Here is a 21,174-nt window from a genome sequence, read left to right as displayed (position 1 = left end):
GCCAACACGTCTTGTTCAAATTTATATCTGGGACAAGCCCTAGAGTTTGGTGTGTGATCACCCTTGCAAAGAAAACAGTATCGGGCTGCTTTGCAATCATCAAAATTATCGTGCTCTGCAGAGCACACAGGACATCTTTTATTGTTATCGCAAGAGTTTTGAATGTGGCCATATTCAAAGCATTTCCCATGACACTGTCTAGGACTTCTTTTATATTTTTTAACTTGCATCCTCTCATGGCCAACAATGATGGTATCAGGTAGGTAATTGGAGGAGAAGGTTAAAAGGATAGCTGCATCACCACCCAGTTTTTTACATGAGATACACAAGGAGGGCATCGATGGAGAATCTCCTCCTCTTTAAAAACATGCAGATCTTTTGAGTAAACTACTCCTTTCAGTGTATTAAAGAATCTGTGAGATGAAATAGATTCAATATTTCCACTTTCAGGAGGTTTAAAGTTAGCTAACAGAACTGCTTGAGTCTCATTTCCAGCTTTTATTAGAAGATTCTTTCCATACCGTTTCAAATTTCCAATGGGAATGGAACCAACCTTGCTCTCAATGCAGTCAGCAGCTTTTATCAAATTTTTCCTCCTCCTTGTAGATAGCAACATGCCATAAAGGGGGAGGAAGAGCTCTGGTACATGGGACTGGTCCATGTTCTTCAGCCTTTGGAACAAAGTCAAATGGCTCATCATTCAAGTTTTTCACTGAAAACACTTTCGTGCTGACAACTGAGTCATTTAGAATGTGGCCATGGAGTCTCTGTTGTGCCTCACTAGCTTCCAAGGGAGAGGAAAATTTGATAAAAGCACAAAATGACTGCTTATCTTTTTCTAGAATTAATTTCATTCTTTCCACTTTGCCGAATTGCTTCACTACACTGTATAAACATTCATAATCTAATGATAAGTTTACATTAGTGCAATAAAGGACCCTATTATTTGAATCAAATCCACCAGATTTATTAACACCCTGGTGTCTCAGTGTTTGGTTCTGTCCAACAGCCAAGCCCGTATCCATGTTCATGCCAGAAGTCGTTGCCAGTGCCAGTTAAGTCGTCAGATCCAGGGAGGGAGAACTAAAAGCCAAATCCATAAGTTTAAACCAGTCCACATGCAAAGGTCCAAAAGTGCACACCCGACACCCAAGAGCCCCCGCACAGACCCGACAGCATATCAAAAAGGACAAACTGGGCAGCTCTACTGCTCAGCTTCCCCACCCCAACACACTCCCAAAGCCCACGAAGAGACCCTCAAGATGCCAAGCATGCACACATCAGACCACCACACACAAACTGGTTCATCCACCCACCCAAAACTGCTTGGTCATATCAAGAAAGTATCGTAGATCAGTCAGGTATTCGCATTCTCCACCAATGGCACAAGTGAGAGTTGACTTCAACAGTCCACCCCATACCCTACCCTTTTCAGGATAGCACCAGTACGCTTGCAGTGGCCCAGGTATAAGCCAATCCGCCTGCTGGGAGTTCTGCCCCCACTAATGGGGACTGACTCCCCACTCCAGATTGTACTCGTGGGCTTCCCGGACAAAAGCCAGGAGTCCCACCTCCAAAGACCAGCCCCCTGATTCCGATGGGCTGATCCCAGAGATGGTTCCGCCCAGCAAGATAGCAGTGAAAAAAATCCCATCACCATCTCTTAGGTCCAAACTATCTCGGTGGCGACTCAACCACCACAACTCCCACAATTAGCTTCGAATGCGAACCCCTTCCAAAAACGATCCCTTCTCAGACTCACCTAAGCAGTAAAATTTTGCGAATGTGGAAATGTCCACGCCATTTAAACCAAAAACTATGTAGGATGATTCGTCAGGACCCGGGCCCAAAGGCCAGGGTCCCTTAGCCCCTCACCTCGTCAAGGCGTCCTACTCGAGGGGTAAAGAACAGATAGAGTTGAAGCTAGTTGGAATTTTTTGAAAAGGATTATAAGCCCCAAATCCTGGGCAAGTTGAAGAGTCTTCTGAAGGTCCTCTGTGCACTGGGATCTCGAGGGGGAGCATAGAAGCCAGTCATCTAAATACAGACACATTTATTCCAATTAGATGGAGCCACTTTGCTAGAGGGGCGAAAACACGGGTAAAAACTTGAGGAGCTGTGGAGAGGCCAAAGCACGGTGCCTGAAACTGGAAGACCGTCCTGGAATACAAACCTCAGATACTCCCTGGAGTCTGGGTGTACTGGAACATGGAAGTTTGCATTCTGCGTATCAATCGTCACCATTCAGTCTCCCTAATGGACTGCTGACAGAACTGATTGGTGTGTTTCCATTCTGAACTTTGTAGTTTGAAAGTAGTTCAGAGCACTGATGTCCAGGACAGGTCTCCATCCACCCAATGACTTGGGAACGATGCAGTGGCGGTTGTAGAACCCTCTGTGCTTAGATCTTGACCACCTCCACAGCTTGCTTCTCGAGGAGGGTTGACACTTCTCGAAACAGGGCCGAAAATCTCTCTGAGCCTATCAAGTAGGCTGTCAAGTTGATAGGTGAGGTCGCTAAGGGAGGTTTCTCCCTGAAAGGGATCGCATAGCCCTCTTCCAACACTTCTAGAATCCATGGTTCTAAGCTCCTGGCCTTCCAACATGGAGGACAGGGTTCTCACTCCCAAGGGGCAGGTTTAATAAAAGTTTTCTTGGAAGATTGTACTGACCGGAGACTGGTCAGTCATCAGGACTGAAAGCAGCCCCTGCTTCCTCAAAAGGGCTGCTGAGACAGAGGGGAGGCTGTCCTAACAGCAGTAGAAGTCGAAGGTGCTTGTGCTGGAACTTTAGTCCTCTTGGTGGACTGCACGAGGTCTTGAGTTGACTTCTTTTGAAGTTTGGCCATCAATTGTTCCAGGGTTGCTTGAGGAAACAGACTACGCTTATCTAACGGCATGAACAGGAGGGATGATCACTTGAGAAGAGGCAGAAACCCAAAGGAAGGAACTTCCCAGCGGGAGTATGACAAATACTTCTGTCGTGACAGCCGAGAGAGGGGTGTACAACTGGTTGTCAGATAAGAGATGTAAGCAAAGCAGTGCCCACATCTCTCTCTCTGACAACCAGTTGTTGATGGGGCCAAAGATTTCAGGCTTTGTGCTGCTTAAAGCATCATCTGAGGCAGCCTGGGAGTCCCAGCTACTGACACATCATGAAAGCAGATCCCGGAGAAGACGGTTTCTCACTGGAGAGAAGAAAGATGGGTAAATACTACAAAAGAATCTCTAAAGATCAGAATAAATGTTGTCGGTTGTTCCTCATCCGAGGGCTCCTCCTCCGAGGAAATAGACAACAAAGGAGGGTCCGGAAGGTCCTGTGACATCGAAGCTGGCTTTGAAGGAGGCTCAAAATGTTGTCCAATCAACATTGAATAGGTGCCAAAGACGGGTCCTCAACAACACGAGAAATCGCACCTGTCATACTGGGCACTGGCTGCCCTACCTGGGGCACTGAACGCTTGACAGCATGTGGACACACTTCAACGGAAGCACTCACAGAAATGGGACGCTCGGAGACTGAATGCTCACATATTGAGCGATTGGACACTTAACACTTAACAGATGCGAAGTGTTTCATGGACACTGGACACTTGGAGTTTGGACACTGGATGCTCATGTAATGGGCGCTCAGACACTGGGAGCCCATACACTGGGCGCTCAGACAATGGGCGATCACGCACTGGATGCTCGGACATTGGGCATTCTTACGATGGGCACTCGGACATTGGGCGCTCGGAAACTGAAAGCTCATACACTGGACGCTCATAGGCAGGACTGTCATACACTGTGTGGTTAGAACCTGGGCTCTTGGACTTTAGGCGCTCGGTGGACACTGAAGGAACAAGAGGAGCTTGACTAGGAGACTCCCAAAAACTGCAAGAAGGGAGCGGACTGTGAGCCCTCTCCATAGCTTGAATGCTTACAGACAGGAAACATGAACAGTCAACTTCCAATGGGGAGCCAGGCCTTTTCAACAGTCTCGATATACTAGAATACGCCAACTGCGCTTTTTGGCCCCGTTAGAGTCTGAGTCACCTGACGACAAAGTATGCGCATCCAAGCGGATGCCTTTCCAATGGCGGTCCACCAAGTCCAGGGACTTACAAACAACAGGCTTCAGGCTGGGGAAGCGACTCCCGTGGCGGCAAACCCCACTCACCTCCCTTGAATGCCAGTTTGCTTCCTCCCAGGTGAGCAAGGAGTTTAGCAGGGACCTTGGTCTAGGAGTGTTGGTGGGATGCGAGCCACCCACTCTACTAACACTATACTTGACACTGCACTTGCAGCAACAACAACACTGTTAAATCTGTCCATCAGGACTCTACCCAGATTCCCAATGTGGAAAATTGTATTAACAACAGATCAAACTTCTGATCTACACATGCTTCTAGGCTGGCAATGGCACTGGGGTCTGAAGAATGGGAGCCAGGGATCGGAGTAACTGGAAAAGTCGGAGGACTGGAGATAGGAGAAAAGGCAGTCACAGGTGTTAAAGGGACAGATAAATCAGCAACATCTACTTTCGGAGAATTATCCTGACTTGTGGAAGCCCTAGCTTCAGCCATAGCAGTTGCCTTCCTCAGTCTGTCACAAAGTTTTTCCAAATGAGAATTCGAAATCTTCCACTTTGTTCTTTATCCCAGTCTTTACATTTGTCACAATTAAGGGTCTGGTGATCAAACTTGCTCTCTACAAGAACAAAAAACGGTGTGGCTGTCATATTTAGCCGACATGAGTCTGATCCTGCAGCCTTTACTGCAGTACCTAACACTAGACAAGCTAGAGTCTGACATAATAAATCAAAAACAAAGTCAAAATAGGGAGAGTCAGTTGAAAAAGACCGGAATATTAATTAAGCTAATTAAGATTAGAGTGCTACCACAAACACAGATTACTTCACCAAATGAAGAGATGATCAAAACCATCTGGTGAAAAATAAATCAAAGAGCTGCTCAACAACCAATGTTTAGTCATTGACCAGCAGAAATGAATTGAGCTCTTTAGCTGTGTTGCACCTATTCTTCCCAATGGAGCAAGGTACCTACACCCAGAACAAAAGAGAAATACAAGTTTTTAAATTTTGAGCTGCCACGTAAAGCATAAACTAACAGCTATGTAATTATTTGGTAAGTTACCTATATAGAAATCTAAATTTCTGGGGAATCTGTTACCAAGTGCTCCCTTTATATTACAATTACGAAGAAGAATACTTTCAAATGTTACATGTGGCACTAAAGACATCTTAAATGTTTCTCAAAAGAGATCCAGGCTTCCATTTTTCATCAGCTTCATTGTAGTTCATAACAAAAACATTCTAAAGTTTTCACACTGTTTAAAATGATACAAAATAGACTCATAATGGCACTCAAGGGTATTTCATAAGCATGCAGAATTGTAAATTTTCTACGGTAACTTTCTTCACTCTTTGATTCTTTCTTTGTGGAATTCCCTGTGGAGAGGCTGCATCAACCTTGGTTTCCTCTTTCTGAGGTGGAATCTGTAAGTCAATACCAATATCCTTTTCCATGCCAGTCGCTGCTAGTGCCGGTGAGTTGTCAGATCCAGGGAAGGGAAACTAGTTGCCAAATCCATAAATTATAGCCAGTTCAAGCAGAAGCCTAAAAAGTGAACATCCGCACCCAAGAGCCCCACACAGACCCCAACAGCGCATCAGAAAGGGAAAACCAGGTAGCCTTCCCACCCCAACACAATTTGATCAAAGCCCGTGAGAGAACCCCAAGGTGCCAGGCATGCACACACCAGACCACCACACACTAACCAGCTCACCCACCCACCCAAACCTAATTTGTTATATCGTGGATCAGTCAGGTATTTCCATTCTCCACTAATGGCACAAGTGAGAGTTGACTCCCAGTAGTCCACCCCATACCCTACCCTTTCACGATGGCACCCATATGCTTACAGTGGCCCAGGTATAAGCCAATCCACCTGCTGGGTGTTCTGTCCCCACTTGGGGACCGACTCCCCAATCCAAACACATTGGGGGCTTCCGGACAAAAGCCAGGAGCCCCATCCCCAAAAACCAGCCCCCCCCACCCTTGATTCCATTGGGCTGATCCCTGGAGATGGTTCCGCCCTCAAGACAGCAATGGGAAAATCCCATCAATGTCTCTCAGGTCCAAACCACATCAGGTGGGGACTCAACCACCACAACTCCCACAATTAGCTTTGAAAAGAACCCCTTCCAAATTGTGATCCCTTCTCACACACACCTAAGCAGTAAAATTTTGAGTAATTGGAAATGTCCACACCATTTACACCAAAAACTGCGTGGGATGATTCTTCAGGACCTGGGCCCAAAGGCCAGGGTCCCTTAGCCCCTCACCTCGTCAAGGCATCCTACTCGAGGGGCTGTACGTCATGCTCCCCCCATGATACTAAAGTCTTTAGCGTCTATATGTGTTTTACATGTGTTGCTGTGATTCCTTATGTTTGACTGATCAGGATTTGATAGTCAGATCTTCATCAGCCTCTTGGTTACATCCGATGCATGTGGCCAGATTACATCTGGGACAAGTATATATATTACATTAGATGTGAAGAGGAGGCTAATCTTGTCCTTAGAATGGAATAGGGATCCAATAGTTTGGGGTTTTATCGGAATTAGTTTTAGATTAAGGGCAGATAATTCTCTTTTAAATAGACTAATACATTTTTTCCTGAATTTACAGTGAACCCTCGTTAAGACAGACCTATAGGCGGCCGGGGTGTCTTTCTTAGCCGATGATCTGGTTTAACTGGCGATATTTACGTATAAGTATACTATAAATATACTGTATTTCATTATTTTTACAGAGTATGGATAATAAACCAATGTAGAAACATCTGAATTAAAGCTCATGGTAAAAGATGAAAAATGAAGAATAAAACATGAAAATTATAGAATTCAGCCACATATGTACATGCCTAGGCAGAGATATAAATGCATAATTGTTGAGTTAAATGGAGTCTAAAATGAAGAGTAAGATTTTTTCCACTTTTTCATATTTTATTTTAGTCATTTTTTTATTATAGTTTATTATTTTCTATATTAATATACTGTTAAACAAATGCGAGATGATTAAGATCATCAGTAATAAAATAGTGGGGCAATTAAGACCATAACTTCACTAAAACATTTTGTTTTCAACAAAAAACATCCCATAAAACGCAAAAAATATACATGATCAAAATGATGATGTAATTCAACTTCTTTATTTTAACGATAAAGCAAGACTACAAAATACATCTCATCATATCGATCTTTGAGAGGGTTGTTTTTGTTACTAATGTCGTCATCAGTTTGCAGTCATAAATCTGAGGATGGTCCGGGAATAGGATTCGCAAGTGATGACGCATCACCACAACAGACTGTTGTGGGATTTTTTCATACCACTATATTAAAGTTAAAATTATTGTTGAACTGTTGAGTAATTTTTGCCAAAAGCAGTCAAATGATCATGATCATGGCAACGTTCAAACTTAGTGCCTTCACGACATATGTCTATAAATAGAACAGAAGTAGAGGGCTGTCAATGGTTAGCAGATCTCCATGACAAACAGGTTTTAGCTGTATTCTGTCTGAGAAAGAACTTTTGCTCAGAGAAGCTGACAATGACACAAGTGCGCGTGTTTTGAATACAAAACGTTGTTTTTAATAGTGTATGTATTTTACTGGTTACACGAAGAATAGAATGAATTCCTTCTTATTACTTTGAGTGCAAAATTGTTGGTTCACAGATTCTTCAGCAACATTATATAAATATATATATATATATATATATATATATATATATATATATATATATATATATATATATATATATATATATATATATATATATATATATATATATATATATATATATATATATATATATATACACCTTTAAAACAAAATTCTTCTCTTTAATCTCTCTAGGATAAATTACGCTGCATAGAGGAACTGGCAATTCTCTCACTCTCTCGATGCCATCTGCCACGTAAACACAAGTATTGTTCAGTGACTCAGCTTTTGTCTTCCTAAAGTTTACCTTTGTCATGTCTTTTCTTCCTTAAAAAACATACAAAGCATCGTACTGTAGCTACCAGTCGGGCAGCAGATAGGTAAAACTGTTAATGCTCTGTGATTGGCTACGATACTTCCTACCATTCCAGACAATAGCATTTCTTAACGATGGTACGTATCGTGCGCAAGAAACTGGTTGCAAGCTAAAAGCATTTCAGTTCAGTACAGTATAAATACAGAACAGTATATATAAAATAAAAATATAAATAAAAGTTTTTAATTCACCTTTGGTAAATAAAAGGAAAAGGATTAATGAGGTCCAGCTTAACGAGGGTGGACTGTATTATTTAAGTAAGGGAATCTTGCATGTAGACTCAATTTGGGAACGTTAAGGACTACTATATCAATGATACTTTCACTCTCTTAAGACATGACTACCAAGCTGACACTTTTAGACTATTTAAACACCCAATAGTTGAAAAGGAGACCCAAAACTACTCCCCTTCCTGGATCTCAGAGTCACTAGGGATGAGAAAGGTTTTCCATACTGTCATCTCTGGAAAGAGCACTTTCACTGATCTATGTACCAATTTTTACAGCTCTTGTTTTTCTATTTTAAAATTAATTCCATGTTTACTTTTCTCCATGGGGCCTTTACACTGACCTCCAGCTGGTCTGCCTTACACAACAAAATTATATTTCTTGCCAGTTATTTGAAGTTATTTTAAGAATAATTGTTTTCCTCTAGTAATACTCCATACATCCCTTAACAAACTGCTTAATCTGAAGTTAAATCCTCCAATCATAATCCTTAATATTCCGTTTATTTTTCGAATTTTCCCCATACTTTTGAAAGGATGTTTAAACTTGTTATTTCTGATACATAGGACCTCCAAGATATTATTTTACCTTTTATGACTTACTTTCTGAATTTAGCTGATATTTTATTATATAAAAGTTTTAATGCATCTATTTCTAATGGTACAAATTTCATTTTTAATATATTTTCTTCCAAGAATGGTTTATTTATTTTATTGAATCTTCTGTTTAGAGTATCTAACCTTCTTGCTAAAATAGTGTTTTTCTCGTACTAATTCACATAGATCATCTGACCACCAGGGAACTTTATGTTTTTTATTATAAGGTTTTGAATGAGGAATAGCTTTGTCCACTGCCTTTTTAATGAAAGATACAAAGAATTCATTTGTCTCATTGGGATTTCTCAAATAATCATATGGTGGTATATTTCTGGTGTGCAATTTAAAAATGTCCCAATCTTCTTTTTGCATGTTATAATGTGGAGAGTAGGGTTTTGGTTTATTATTTAATAAGGATATTATTATGGGAAAATGATTACTTAAATAGGAGTCATCACAAGTATTCCAGTCTAGTTTGTCAACTATATTTGTTGAACAAAGGGTGACATCTATTGAGAAAATGTTCCATGGGTTTTGAGCAGTACATACTTACTTCGTTGTCATTCAGACAACAGAGATTATTAGTGTTCATCAAGTTTTCTATTTTTCTCTATCTTTATCCGATGTAATGCTGTTATAGTCCCATATTGGGTTAGGTGCATTGAAACCTCCTACAATTAATATGGGATTCTTACAATCTTTTATTATTTTCTGCAATATGTTTAAATCGTACTTTTTATTAGGCTGATTGTATAAGTTAATATCAAACAAATTATTTTCTATTTTCACGGTTATGGCTGAAATTTGTAATTCAGTGTAATCTATATCTACTTTGTCGTATATCATTTTATTATGGACATATACTGCTGTTCCTAAATTATTTTCATTTTCCTCTGATGATGTGGCTAGTAGATATTTACCTACATTTATAACCAATTTCCCAACGTGTTGTATACATATAATCATTAGTTTGTATTCACTGATAAGTCATTGGACTTCTCCTAAGTGCACTCTCATTAATAATCCATTTATGTTCCACTGAATTATATAACGATTGAATGGTGTAATATGAGAGTGGTCAAATTACTCTAAATTATTTAAGTTGATTTTTTTTATTGGTTATAAATTATTTAAGTTGATTTTTTTTTATTGGTTATAAGTTAATTTGTATTTTTGTAGGTCTTGATTCATTTTTCGTTGTTATTTTGGTTTGACTTTCGTTGACTGTTACATTTTTACTATCTTGATTTAATTTTTCCCATTTTGATTTTTTTTAGAATATTATCTACAACACTGATATGTTTTTCTTTGTAATATTCTAAATGTTCAATACACACGCAACCTTCTTCATGAAATTTGATTTTTGTTTTTTTCTTATTCCTATACCTCACGAAATTTCTTATGGTGTTGGTTAGGCTTTCTTTAGTTATAATTTTATTTTTGTGGCACATTGCTACAAAGCATTTACTACAACTACATGTGTCTTCATGTTCATTAGTTTGTTGTTCCTTCTTGGTTTTTCATGTGGTGCCTATAATTGGTGATGGTGCTTTCATCGTACTTATCTGTGTATTGGTTTTCCATTTCACCTGAATTTTGTGATTCTGCTCCCAGAGGTATTATTGTTACAATGGGAGACAGTGGAATGTTTGGTTAAGTGTTCTGTTTCTGAACTTTTGCTTTTGGTGAGATTGGTGGGTTATTTATATTTTTACAGCTTTGTTTGGTGGAATTAGGTGGGGTCTTATCTAGTTGCCTCTTCCAAGTTGTGTTATACATTTTGTTACATTCTTGTGATTTTAATTCTTCTTCGTCTTTCTCTATGTCAATATTCGTATCTATTTCTGGTAAGGAGGTAAATCTATTGTCAACTGTGATATTGTCATTGTTGTATGAAATCTCCATTGAAGAGCTCTTTTGATCATGTATTTTTTTTTGTGACATTTCTTGATTTTTATTGCCATTCACTTCAGTTTGGGTATTGTTTGATTTTGAAGTATCTGCATACCTAAATTTCTTAGCTGGGTCATTCAATCCTCTCACTTTTAGTTCTGACTTTGCTTCCCTAATCCACATTCCAGTTCGTTCTTGTAGTAATTTAAGTTCGGTATTGTAAATATAGAATGCACGTTTTAGATCGGGCCTGATGTTCTAGGCCACAATTTATGCATTTTGGTTGGCCACAGTCCCAAAGTGTTTTATGTTCTTGCAAACTGCAATAGGCACATCTGGGAAAATTTCTGCATTTGATGGCTGTATGGCCATATTTGCAACAGTTTGGGAACATAAGGTCTTAGTCCCTGTTTAATCCCTTTGATAGATTTATTCTTGTCTTTCCTGCTTGGGACCTCATACAGTTCACAGTTTTCAACATTGCTGTACCTTTCTGCAATGAATCTAGAAACATTGATTTGTTTTGTATTTCTTCTTCTAGATTTGGTAATATCACTGTGCTTTGTACACTGTTCATGGTATCACGCCTTGTGACGCTTATATTTAAGTTCTCTGTTTTTAATATTTTGATAATTTTCTGATTGGATTCTGGTTGTCGTTTCAACCAGCCATTCCCCTTTTTTAATTTGTCTTATGCTCATCTATTTTGACGGGCATCGGTTCAACAAGTGATTTTATAATTTTAGTAAGGATACGTCTTAGTCGGCTTGTAAATTCAAAAACCTTGACCAGTTTGATTCTCAAAAGGGAATCAAAGTGAACCAAGGTTGAGTCTGGTCTATATTTTCTTTTATTTATTCTTTTAGGCTCCAAAGGGCCCACAGTTGAAAAGTTTGAACTATTTTTGGTTCTTTTTTTTGATACTGGACACAGGCACAGAAACATCTGGCTCAAAGGAGAATGGTTCCATTGTAACAATGCCAGGTCCTCCTTCTACAGGGACATCCTTTTTCTCACAGGGTCATCAACAATTGGGAATTTTCAATCTCAAGTTGGGTGCAGTCGTCATCTGTGCCAAAACAGTATCATCAGAGGGCCCAAGGGTACTTTCGATTCTTTATCGTTACTATTCATAAAGATCGAACTGAAAGAAAAAATAATAATCCTGAAAACTTTGAAAATATATCATTAGCCTTTCATGGGGTTTTTCTTTCACTAATGGCACAAGTGAGAGCCGACTCCCAAATGTCCGCCCCTACCCTACCCCACAGGGATGGCACAATCGATTAGAGTGGCCTGAGTGTAAGCCAAACCTGCTTGCTAGGACCGAGTATTACAAGAATACAATCATCCCACCCTAATCGTATTATGGGCAAACCGGATAGAATGCCGAGAGTTCTATCTCCAGTACCAGACGCCCCTGAATCATGTGGTGTAGCCCTAAAGAATAGTTCTGCCTTTGAGCTATCAATCTGATAACTCTCAGGTCCGAACATTATCGGGCAATTGATGATCCACCACAGTTCTCACTATTTAGCTTGGATATAAACCCATTCCCAACTATGATATCTTTTCCTGTTTATCAGGTCCAATAAATTTAGGAAAAGTGGAAATTTCACAAAAGATTAATCCAAACAAATATACAATGGCATATGGGACTCTTGGACTTAAACCTGGGAACAGATTCCTCGGGTTCAAGAGCCCCCTCACCACGTCAAGGTGGTCCCAAAACGAGGGGGACTTGTGTATGTAATGGCCACTCTGTAGGTAACTTTTTTTTTCCTGAATCCCCAATCACCAAAAACACCGTCCTTCCGCAGAATGAATTAACAAACCAACATCATGTTGTTTATTTCATTCAAAGAAGCAAACTTTCCACAATGACTTTGTTTCTGACCAGGGATAAACCTGCTAGGCATCTTCAACGGTCTTTCCACTCCCTTGACATCTACCAAGTTTTACCAGGTGTAGTGTTGACCATTCTAATGTTGTATGAAAGTGTAACAACACTAGTTAAAATTCTTTGTTTCATGTTGCATGACAGAGGGAAAAAACAACACCTGGATGTAGGTTTAAGAATAAAATGGTCAACCCATGGTTACAAAGTCCCTCTTACAGAACCTGGCGACAATGATGGTCCTTGATTACTTATAAATTTAATGAACTGTAGCTAAAAGCCGTAATCTTACGCTGAGACTATACTGCAATTGAGCCTGATTATTCTGATAAAACCCCCAGTGAGGCCATGTTTCCTAACAAAGAAAGCCCTTACCACTTAAGAAACTTCCTTCAGGGATAAAATTCTTCAAGAAGCAAGTGCCTACTCTTCTTCTGACACAGGCCTGCAAATTGCAAGTATCATCCCCACACCACTAGATAAGAATGAGGAGGATTTAGGGAAGCTGACTGAAAATCATAATGCACAGAGCCTGAGCCAAGTGAAGCAACAGGTCCCTGACCTCTGGAATACTGCTGACAGAGTTGGGCCAACTTGAACCAACGATTCAGTAGAAAAGATTTCTTGCGCCTAAAAACTGCCACTATCCACCTATGGGCAACAAATTCCTGCAAATATTTACAGAGGTGCTGTACACGAACCCCAAAAAAGTGCCTTGAACAGCAATACCTCCTCTGTAAATACACCTCGAAGGAACTTGCATGACTGGTCGTTCCTTTGGAAAGTAACTAAAACCATGCTGGAAAAACCAAAGAAGTATGGGGATGGACACTTCAAGTTATTCAGTCTCAATGTGTCCAAGAATAACCACCAATCTCCAGTTGCTTATGGAGCTAGGAAAGTCAGAGGTAAAATCCCAGTGAATTACCACCTGGTCCATTTCATTCCCTCTATTTTACAACCTCCTGCTAAAGAGTGAGAGACTTCTGGTGGAGAAGGCAAAGGAACAGCTATAAGAGGTTAAACCAGTGGAGGGTAACCAAAAAGGAATCATAACTCTCCTTCACTGCCTCCACCACGTAAGGTTCTGCTCATAAGTCTCTCCAAGCATGCCAGGAAGCTTGCAACTGGCCATCTACCAGAACCTGAGGGCTGAACTTATCCCCGAAAGTTACGTATATAAGAAGACTTGTACTAATATGCCTCTATTATCGCCTTAATCTGTGCAGCGTAAGCAGATAGAAGCACAAATGTTCTCACTTCTCCCAAACCGAGTTAGTATAAGCATAAGAACATTAGCCTGTTAGCATCAGAAACGAGTTAAAAACTATCTCTTCCTCGTTAAACTCCGCTGGTGCCAAAAAACCCTTAAAGCTGGCTTCACAAACTCCCTATGCTGGAGCCAAAACACACTAAGCTGGCACCTCTGCCTCTCCAAGCTGATGCAGAGCAGAGGCAATATACTGAATACAAGTTCAATACAAGCTAAAAACTTCAACAATTTAAAATGAGACAAAATTTCAGCATGTCCAAAGCACTTGTCAGTCTCGAGTTCGTCTCTTCACAGGAAAGAGAAAAGAAACGGAACCTTCTACCGTATTAAAAGAGGCAGATTCCGCGGCTTCATAAAATACCAGAAGACAAGCTTTGTGCGCCCAAGTATGAGAAAAGTTGTGAAATGCGCTCTAATTGAAGGAGAAAGCTTGGGTTCTCTTCTCCAAATACTTAAAGGGCGCTGAAATACTTGAAGACAAGCGAGACCTATTCTCTATGTGGCCTCTTTGTTCAATTAAATGAGGATAGTGGAGTGCAACACTCCAGCAAACGCCGATCAAACCAAGATTCTCCGATTCAAACTCTTCTGCCAGAGGGCAACAGGAGGTGACAGCTTCTGAGTAATACATCTCATCCACGCCTCGATGAAAGGGAGACAGTCTGAAGCAACTCAGCCGAGTCCACGTGAGTCAGCTAAGTGAAAGAAAATGAGGCACCAAAAGAAAATGAGAAATTTTGGGAGGCGGGGAGAAGAGTTACAACAACTCTCCTGCCTTGTCTGAAAACAAGCCAACAAACTTGAGAGTATTCCCATATGACACATCCTTTGAAAGCTATGTAGCTGGAATAATATCTAGCTTGGAAACAACAGAAGGTACTGTAACCATGGCAGATTTCAAAAGAAAAACGTCAATCAAGGCAGAAGTCAGAGATTTGCCGATAGCTGAAGAAAAAGCATGCAAAGAACAAACAAGTGCACTTTGATGGAGAAAGAGGAATAAGCAAAAGATGAGAGATTGATTAAACAACTGACTGAGTCGACACCAATGTTTCCTTTCGAGCCTTAATGCGACACTCCAGAAAATCATAGAGTGCTCCCCATTATTCCAGAAGATTCTGGAAGCTTTCTCATAGAAACTTCCAGCAAAGTAGTATAGGTGGAGCCTAGCATGAAATTCAGCCAAGGCTGTCCCATCTGAGATTTTTCTCATAGGGGTCCCAAATTGCCGAGCAGCCACGTCCAGAGAGAGCAACATCTGACAAAAGTATATCTGCAAAATGAAAATTTGTATAACTTTATTGAAGTTCCCTGATATTAAGGAGAAATGGGGAACTTTACCACAATAACCACTTAGTTCGATAATCAAATACTACAAATGACAAACTGGCTTTTACTAAACGCCTAGGTTTGGAAGTTGAGCATGGTTGGGAACCACTATCACGGCTCCCTTTCGTAAACGAGAAGTTAAGCTACTACCATTCAATAGTGCAAGTAGCCCAACATACCTACTAAAGTTAAAAGGTCAAAAACTAATGATTTTCAAGAACAAAAATGTCTAATATTATTACTGCCACATAATTAAATATAGGTTGTCACCCAAGAAAAGAGAGAAAATGGCAGAGTATCAAAGACTAGCAAACCAAACCCAACTTCTCGCCTTGTGGGAGACACACCAGCTCCCAACTTTAACAAAATAAAGCTGCAAGTTAAAAATTTTGAAATCCAAAACATTCCACTGGGAATTAAACCTATGCACTTGCTTCTGAATTTAGTTCATCCATCTTGACTGAAATATGATCTTGTGAACAAAATTAGGCGAATGAAACACGGAACTTTTTCTTCCCACGAAGACCAGAAAGTAATTAGGAAAATGGCTGATGTATGATGCATTGTTGCCACATCAGTGTGTAAAGGATAAGAAATGAACCTAGGCAGTAGTTGTAAACAAAGAGATAGAGCCCTTATATTCTATCATTGTGCCAACATGCATTATTCTGGCCAACACCAACTACAAGAGAATTTTTTGAGATTGCTTGGTCTGTCTTACGGAGCCCTGGGTTGACCATGCGAGTAACTCCTTTGAGGACAAACAGCGGCTATGCTATCAATAATCAAAGATAAAAATTAAACCAAAAATAATAAATTATCCAATCTTGAGGAATTTAAAGTCCTTAGCATCTATGGACAGAAAATGACAGTCTGCAAAAATTTATACTACTTACAGCAACTACAGCAATCTTCATCCACTCTGATCCAAAATCTATGCTCATTATAGTTACTCCAAAGCTACCTCCTACTACAGCTAGGACCAGGAAAATGGACCTTAAACTAGTCCCACCCATCACGAATCTGGAAGTAATGAAGCAGCTTTATTAATTATCGAACTATGTCTATTAATACCGATACTGTACATATTCACAAAAAATACAGAAAATATGCTTTTACATTTAACAAGTGCTCATGAAGGACAAAAGTATAAAAAATATAAATACCTAATTTAAGACTTACTTTTTAAATAATAACCTCTCCACTATATACTGTACCTTTTAGATTAAAACAAAAAACGAGAACACTTGGTTTTCTTTGAAGATCCGTCTTCTATCCATCTTCCCCCACCCCCCACCAGGGGACCAATAGATACAAACACTCGTAGCGGTCAGCTTACTTCTGTTCACTTTGAGGTAGGGAGGGCAATTTATACAATGATGAGGCATTTAGAAAATAAATCTTTAGATTCAAGTATATTTTTAAATGAACCTCACCTCTCCATTATGCAGCTGATTCCCACATTTGAAAAAGGAGGTGGGCAAAGTTGAAATCAGCCAACTCTTTAAAGACTACAGTACTTAGTAACAAAATATTTTGTACAAAATAAATATTTTAACCAGTGAATTCAATCCATAGGCTATGAACGCCACCTTAACAGGATTGTCACTCAGGTATGAGATCCTCATCATGAAGGACACCCCTTCGGCAGAAGGAGGGGTAGGGTTACCGTGTCAATGATAGATAACTAACAAGCTTCTCAAAACCACAACTAGGTTTGAAAGGAAGTACTAGACCATAAAAGGCTACCTATCAATTCAGGACAATATCCCCTGCAGAAAAAAAAAAGAGTTAATGCTCTGCAACAATCGTATTCAATTTCCGCACCATAAAGATAAATCAAAGCAAATATGACAATTTTATAATAAAAAGTTTTATATATACTTACCAAGTACTATTGGTTTCATTTATTCGCAGTAGCTTAAATTCAAATTTCGTGGTAGCGACACCAATGTTCTGTGTAGGTGACTAGTCACGGCCCCTAATGAGATAGTTAGGAACGACTTAGCAGCAGAGAATCCTCAGTCTGTTTACGCTTATGTCCATCAGAGGGGAGGAGGAAGGGCTCTTATTATGTAATTACTTGGGAAGTACAGGCAGTCCCCGGTTATCGGCAGTTCTGAGGGAAGGCTGCTAACTGAAAACCGGCAATTTTGCTTTCCAGCAATTTTCGACCTATCAGCGGGGATTTTTAATTATCGGGGCTTGAAATTGGTGATTTTTGTGCAAAAATTGCTATTTTCATCATACAAGGGCTGTAAAACAGAATCACTGTTAACCGAGGCCGCCGTTAACTGGGGACTGCCTGTATATAAAAACTTTATTTTATTATAAAAATGTCATTTTATATAAGTAACTTACCAAGTAATTACAGCTGAATCCCACATTGACAGGAGGTGGGATACATGGACATATTCTACTCTAAAACATCAAGTCATGTAATGAATTAGAAATAGAAAGTTGCTACCATTGAAAACAATGCTTGTTGTTCCTTGTTAGTTAAGGGAGCCTGCAGTATAAACTGCCTCTGACTGGTGCTCAACTTAACCTGCAGTGGCATGGCAGTAAAGCCGAGGGTTGCCTCTACTAAAGAGGAGCTTTGTAGCGGAGGAGTACTCCGATCACTACCAAAGCATCAGTGGCAGTTATGCAGTCCAGGAGTTATCCAATGGCTAGCAGAACTTTAAAGGTGCCCTTGCCCTGGGAGCAGTACCATAATAAAAACAACCAGATTGTGTTGTCACCTACACTGAAGTAAGACCTAAACCCATCCACTGAAGTGCCAGGTGCTCCAGGTACAATGTATCCCACCTGGCTCCCCAAATTTTGACACTTCACTACAAGGTGAATAGGCAGTAAGAGAAAATCCTATGCTTCCTTCTGTGATACCCTGCCATTAACTAAAAATCACAAGGTACTGGCAAATTTTAAAACACTGTTCAAACTCCCTCAAAATGAGAAACAAAGTGCAATCATACCACCAGCAGGTTGACTGTTGAATTGATGTAAGGGATATATAGCATTTGAAAGCTGATGAAGTGGAGGCTGTTCTGACATCGTTAGCTTTCACTGGGAGGGAAATGCTTCTCTTAAATCTGAGCGTGTCTCAGAAGATAAAGTCCATTAGGATAGAGGGCAAGATGTTCTAATCAGAGAATGAGACGAACTCTTGTCCTAACTCCCTGGGTTATGGATGGCCTGGGACTACTGGCTTTTAGGCGATACTATACCATCCAGCTGGGCAGATCTCTCTAAATTCCTCCTCAGAGCCAGTGAGCGCTATGGCTCTCTGAGAATGAGCTGGCGCCAGGTGCAGTTGCCGCCAGGAGTTCTAGTCAGAAGAAGAAAGTAGTTCTTGCCATTGCACCATACGTTCTGGATGACCTTCGAACCTGAACATTCAAACTGGATAGAAAACTTTAATCTTCCTCAGAGCTAGCGAGTGCTACTGGGTGCTCAGAATGAAAGCTGATGTCATAGCCAAAGCTGGTGCAAGGCTGTTGTTGTATGCAAGAGAGCAGGGTGCCAGATGAGCTATGAGCTTGGGTGTTGTCTGGTGTTCCTGGAAGACACGAATGTCCATAAAATTCCAAAGGGAAAAAGAAAAAAAATGGATCCAGGTCTTGGATGGTCCCTGTCCTTGACTAAATCCAAGGAGAAATGAGCAAACCACTTCTCTTCCTTGCTTAGGCATGTCAGGAACTTCAAAGGAAATTAAGATCTAGATGCCAACGAACTAGGTCTCCATGCTTATACATGAGTTATGCATAGTTCAATAGCCCTTCTTGGGGTAATTGTAAAAGGAACATGGACGTCTCACAGAGGAGATGTAGGGCCTGAGATAATAGCTTCAGAAAGTCAATCCCCAGGTCCAGAAGATGGCAAGAGAAGATTGACTTCCATGTCTTGCAATGGTCTCTGCAATACGTCTAAAAAATATCTTCAATGATAATCCTCCAGACAGCCTAGAGTCTGTTGTGGAAAGATCTGACTACCTTGGATGATCTCTTGAAGTGAGGTTGTCCGAGAACACACAGTGGGGAGGATCCTGCAGAGTCCACCCACAACTGAGAGCGTTCAGGGACCATGATGACTGAGCTAGAATGGGGCTAAGTGGACAACGTAACTTGAGTTAGCACGAATATTGTGTCGCTCCTTCTTGACTGTGATGAAGGGCGTGAAGAGAGGTAGTCCAGCGGATCTGTCTACACCATGGGGTCTGTTGCACATGCTATAGGGATGGTATGGACCACAAAAATAGGAAAATGAAGATCCTTGAAGGAGCAAACAGGTCCAAGACAGGTCTGTCCCATAGATTCCACAGATCCCAGCAACCTGGGGATTGATGGTCTCCTTCTGACATCTCAGTACATCTGATAGGGCTTAGTTCTATGAACCGATCAAGAGACTAGAAGACCTGATTGATCTGTCCACAGAAACAGGTCTCTTCCTATAGAAGTGGGGGAGACAAGGGGTAGAGCCTTTGCTTACATAAAAACATTAGAACTGTGGTTTAGCCTGAATGTTTACCACCACCTAGGAGTGCAATATGTTAAAAAGCACTGGAGTTATCTGAAGAAACTTCCAGCTCTATGAGAAGGACCTGAAGAATCCGTCCTTCCGGGGATCACACCCGGAAAAAGCCCCGGTTCCTTAAGAAGACTTCCCAACCCATAACTGAAGCATTGAAAAGAAATCCAGGACTAGGCTCACAGATGAAGGAACTACCTTTCCAAAAGACTAAGTTCAGATGACTATAAGAACAAGGGCTCCAAAGAAAACTAGTGCTGTCAGGGAGGCTGACATCTGGCAAGGATATGGAAGGGTGCTTCCTGCATCTCCAGTCCACTCAATAGCCTTGAAGATTAAAGGAAGAGGCTATCTGGTTCATCCTCTATCCGCTGTGGGCATGTTTCATTGGTGATCATGCACTCTATAGTTAAAAGCAAACTAGTAGAAGGACATGTAGAACCACAGACAATCGTACAAACAAGCTGCCAACTCTGCAGACTTTATGTCAGTCAGGAGAAAATGTTGAAATCCTTGCAGATTCAACAAAAACTGAACTTGATCAAACTTAGCGTGGACTCAACGATACCGTCATACAATAACAAAGAAGTGCAGAAGTGTACAGGTTTGGGCACTCAATGAAATGTGCCAGGCACTAGGAAGTGACGCCAGGAGCTCAGGAAAGGTCCAGGAAAACAAGAATTGGCACCTTACAGGAAAGGTTGTTCAACCATGAACGAAAACTGCAAGACGACTATGAGAAGAAGATAGTTTTAACTTGACAGGAAGCATATAACAGCAACTGTCAACATGTAGATCTTCTGCGGAGTGAAGAGCCAAGAAGCTTATGTTGTTCAGTCTTTGCCCAAAACCTTGGGACTGAAGTAAAATCCGAGGATGCATTTAGGTCTGTCCAATCTGACCAGCATCCCACAGGCACCAGAACTAGAGTAGACTCACTACTAATGTCCTGGGCACGATGGGGAAAAAGAGGGTAAAACTCTCGGGCCGTCTGAAAACGGAGATTCTTGGCAGACGAGCTTTTGGCAGACGGAAAACTCAAAAACCTGAGATGTTGAAAGTCAACAGGGGACTCTGGCCAGTGTTCCTGATGTCAGTCCAGAAAATTAGGACTTCCAACAATCTTGACAGGGAAGTCTAGATCCAAAAAGGCACTAGAGTGAGGGAAGACAATGACACTTGTCTTGCTCCTTCTAAATGAAAGACAATTTTCCAACCTTGACAGATGCTTGGATGACGGGGAAATAGCCCAAAGAGGGAGCTCCCTCAGCAACTCAACAGCTCTGACCCAGAAGTCTTGTCCGGAGACGGAATTGGTCCCTGCT

General features: G+C 40.8%; 1 protein-coding gene across 4 annotated transcripts in view; it reads right to left on the bottom strand.

Annotated features, from left to right (window-relative positions):
• The window catches only part of Grp170 (Grp170 co-chaperone), a 309,324-nt gene that overhangs the window by 266,604 nt on the left and 21,546 nt on the right, over positions 1-21,174 (bottom strand). For all 4 annotated transcript variants that reach the window (XM_067120035.1, XM_067120037.1, XM_067120034.1 and 1 more), the window contains exon 2: positions 16,216-16,342. In XM_067120035.1, the coding sequence (XP_066976136.1) occupies positions 16,216-16,335 (120 nt within the window). In that variant the 5' untranslated portion in view covers positions 16,336-16,342. The remainder of the gene's footprint in view (positions 1-16,215; positions 16,343-21,174) is intronic.

This window comes from Macrobrachium rosenbergii, chromosome 18 (assembly GCF_040412425.1).
Source record: "Macrobrachium rosenbergii isolate ZJJX-2024 chromosome 18, ASM4041242v1, whole genome shotgun sequence".
Lineage (NCBI taxonomy): Eukaryota > Metazoa > Arthropoda > Malacostraca > Decapoda > Palaemonidae > Macrobrachium > Macrobrachium rosenbergii.
The sequence above is the reverse complement of the archived record's forward strand: the minus strand, read 5'-3'. Positions and strand labels throughout refer to the sequence as shown.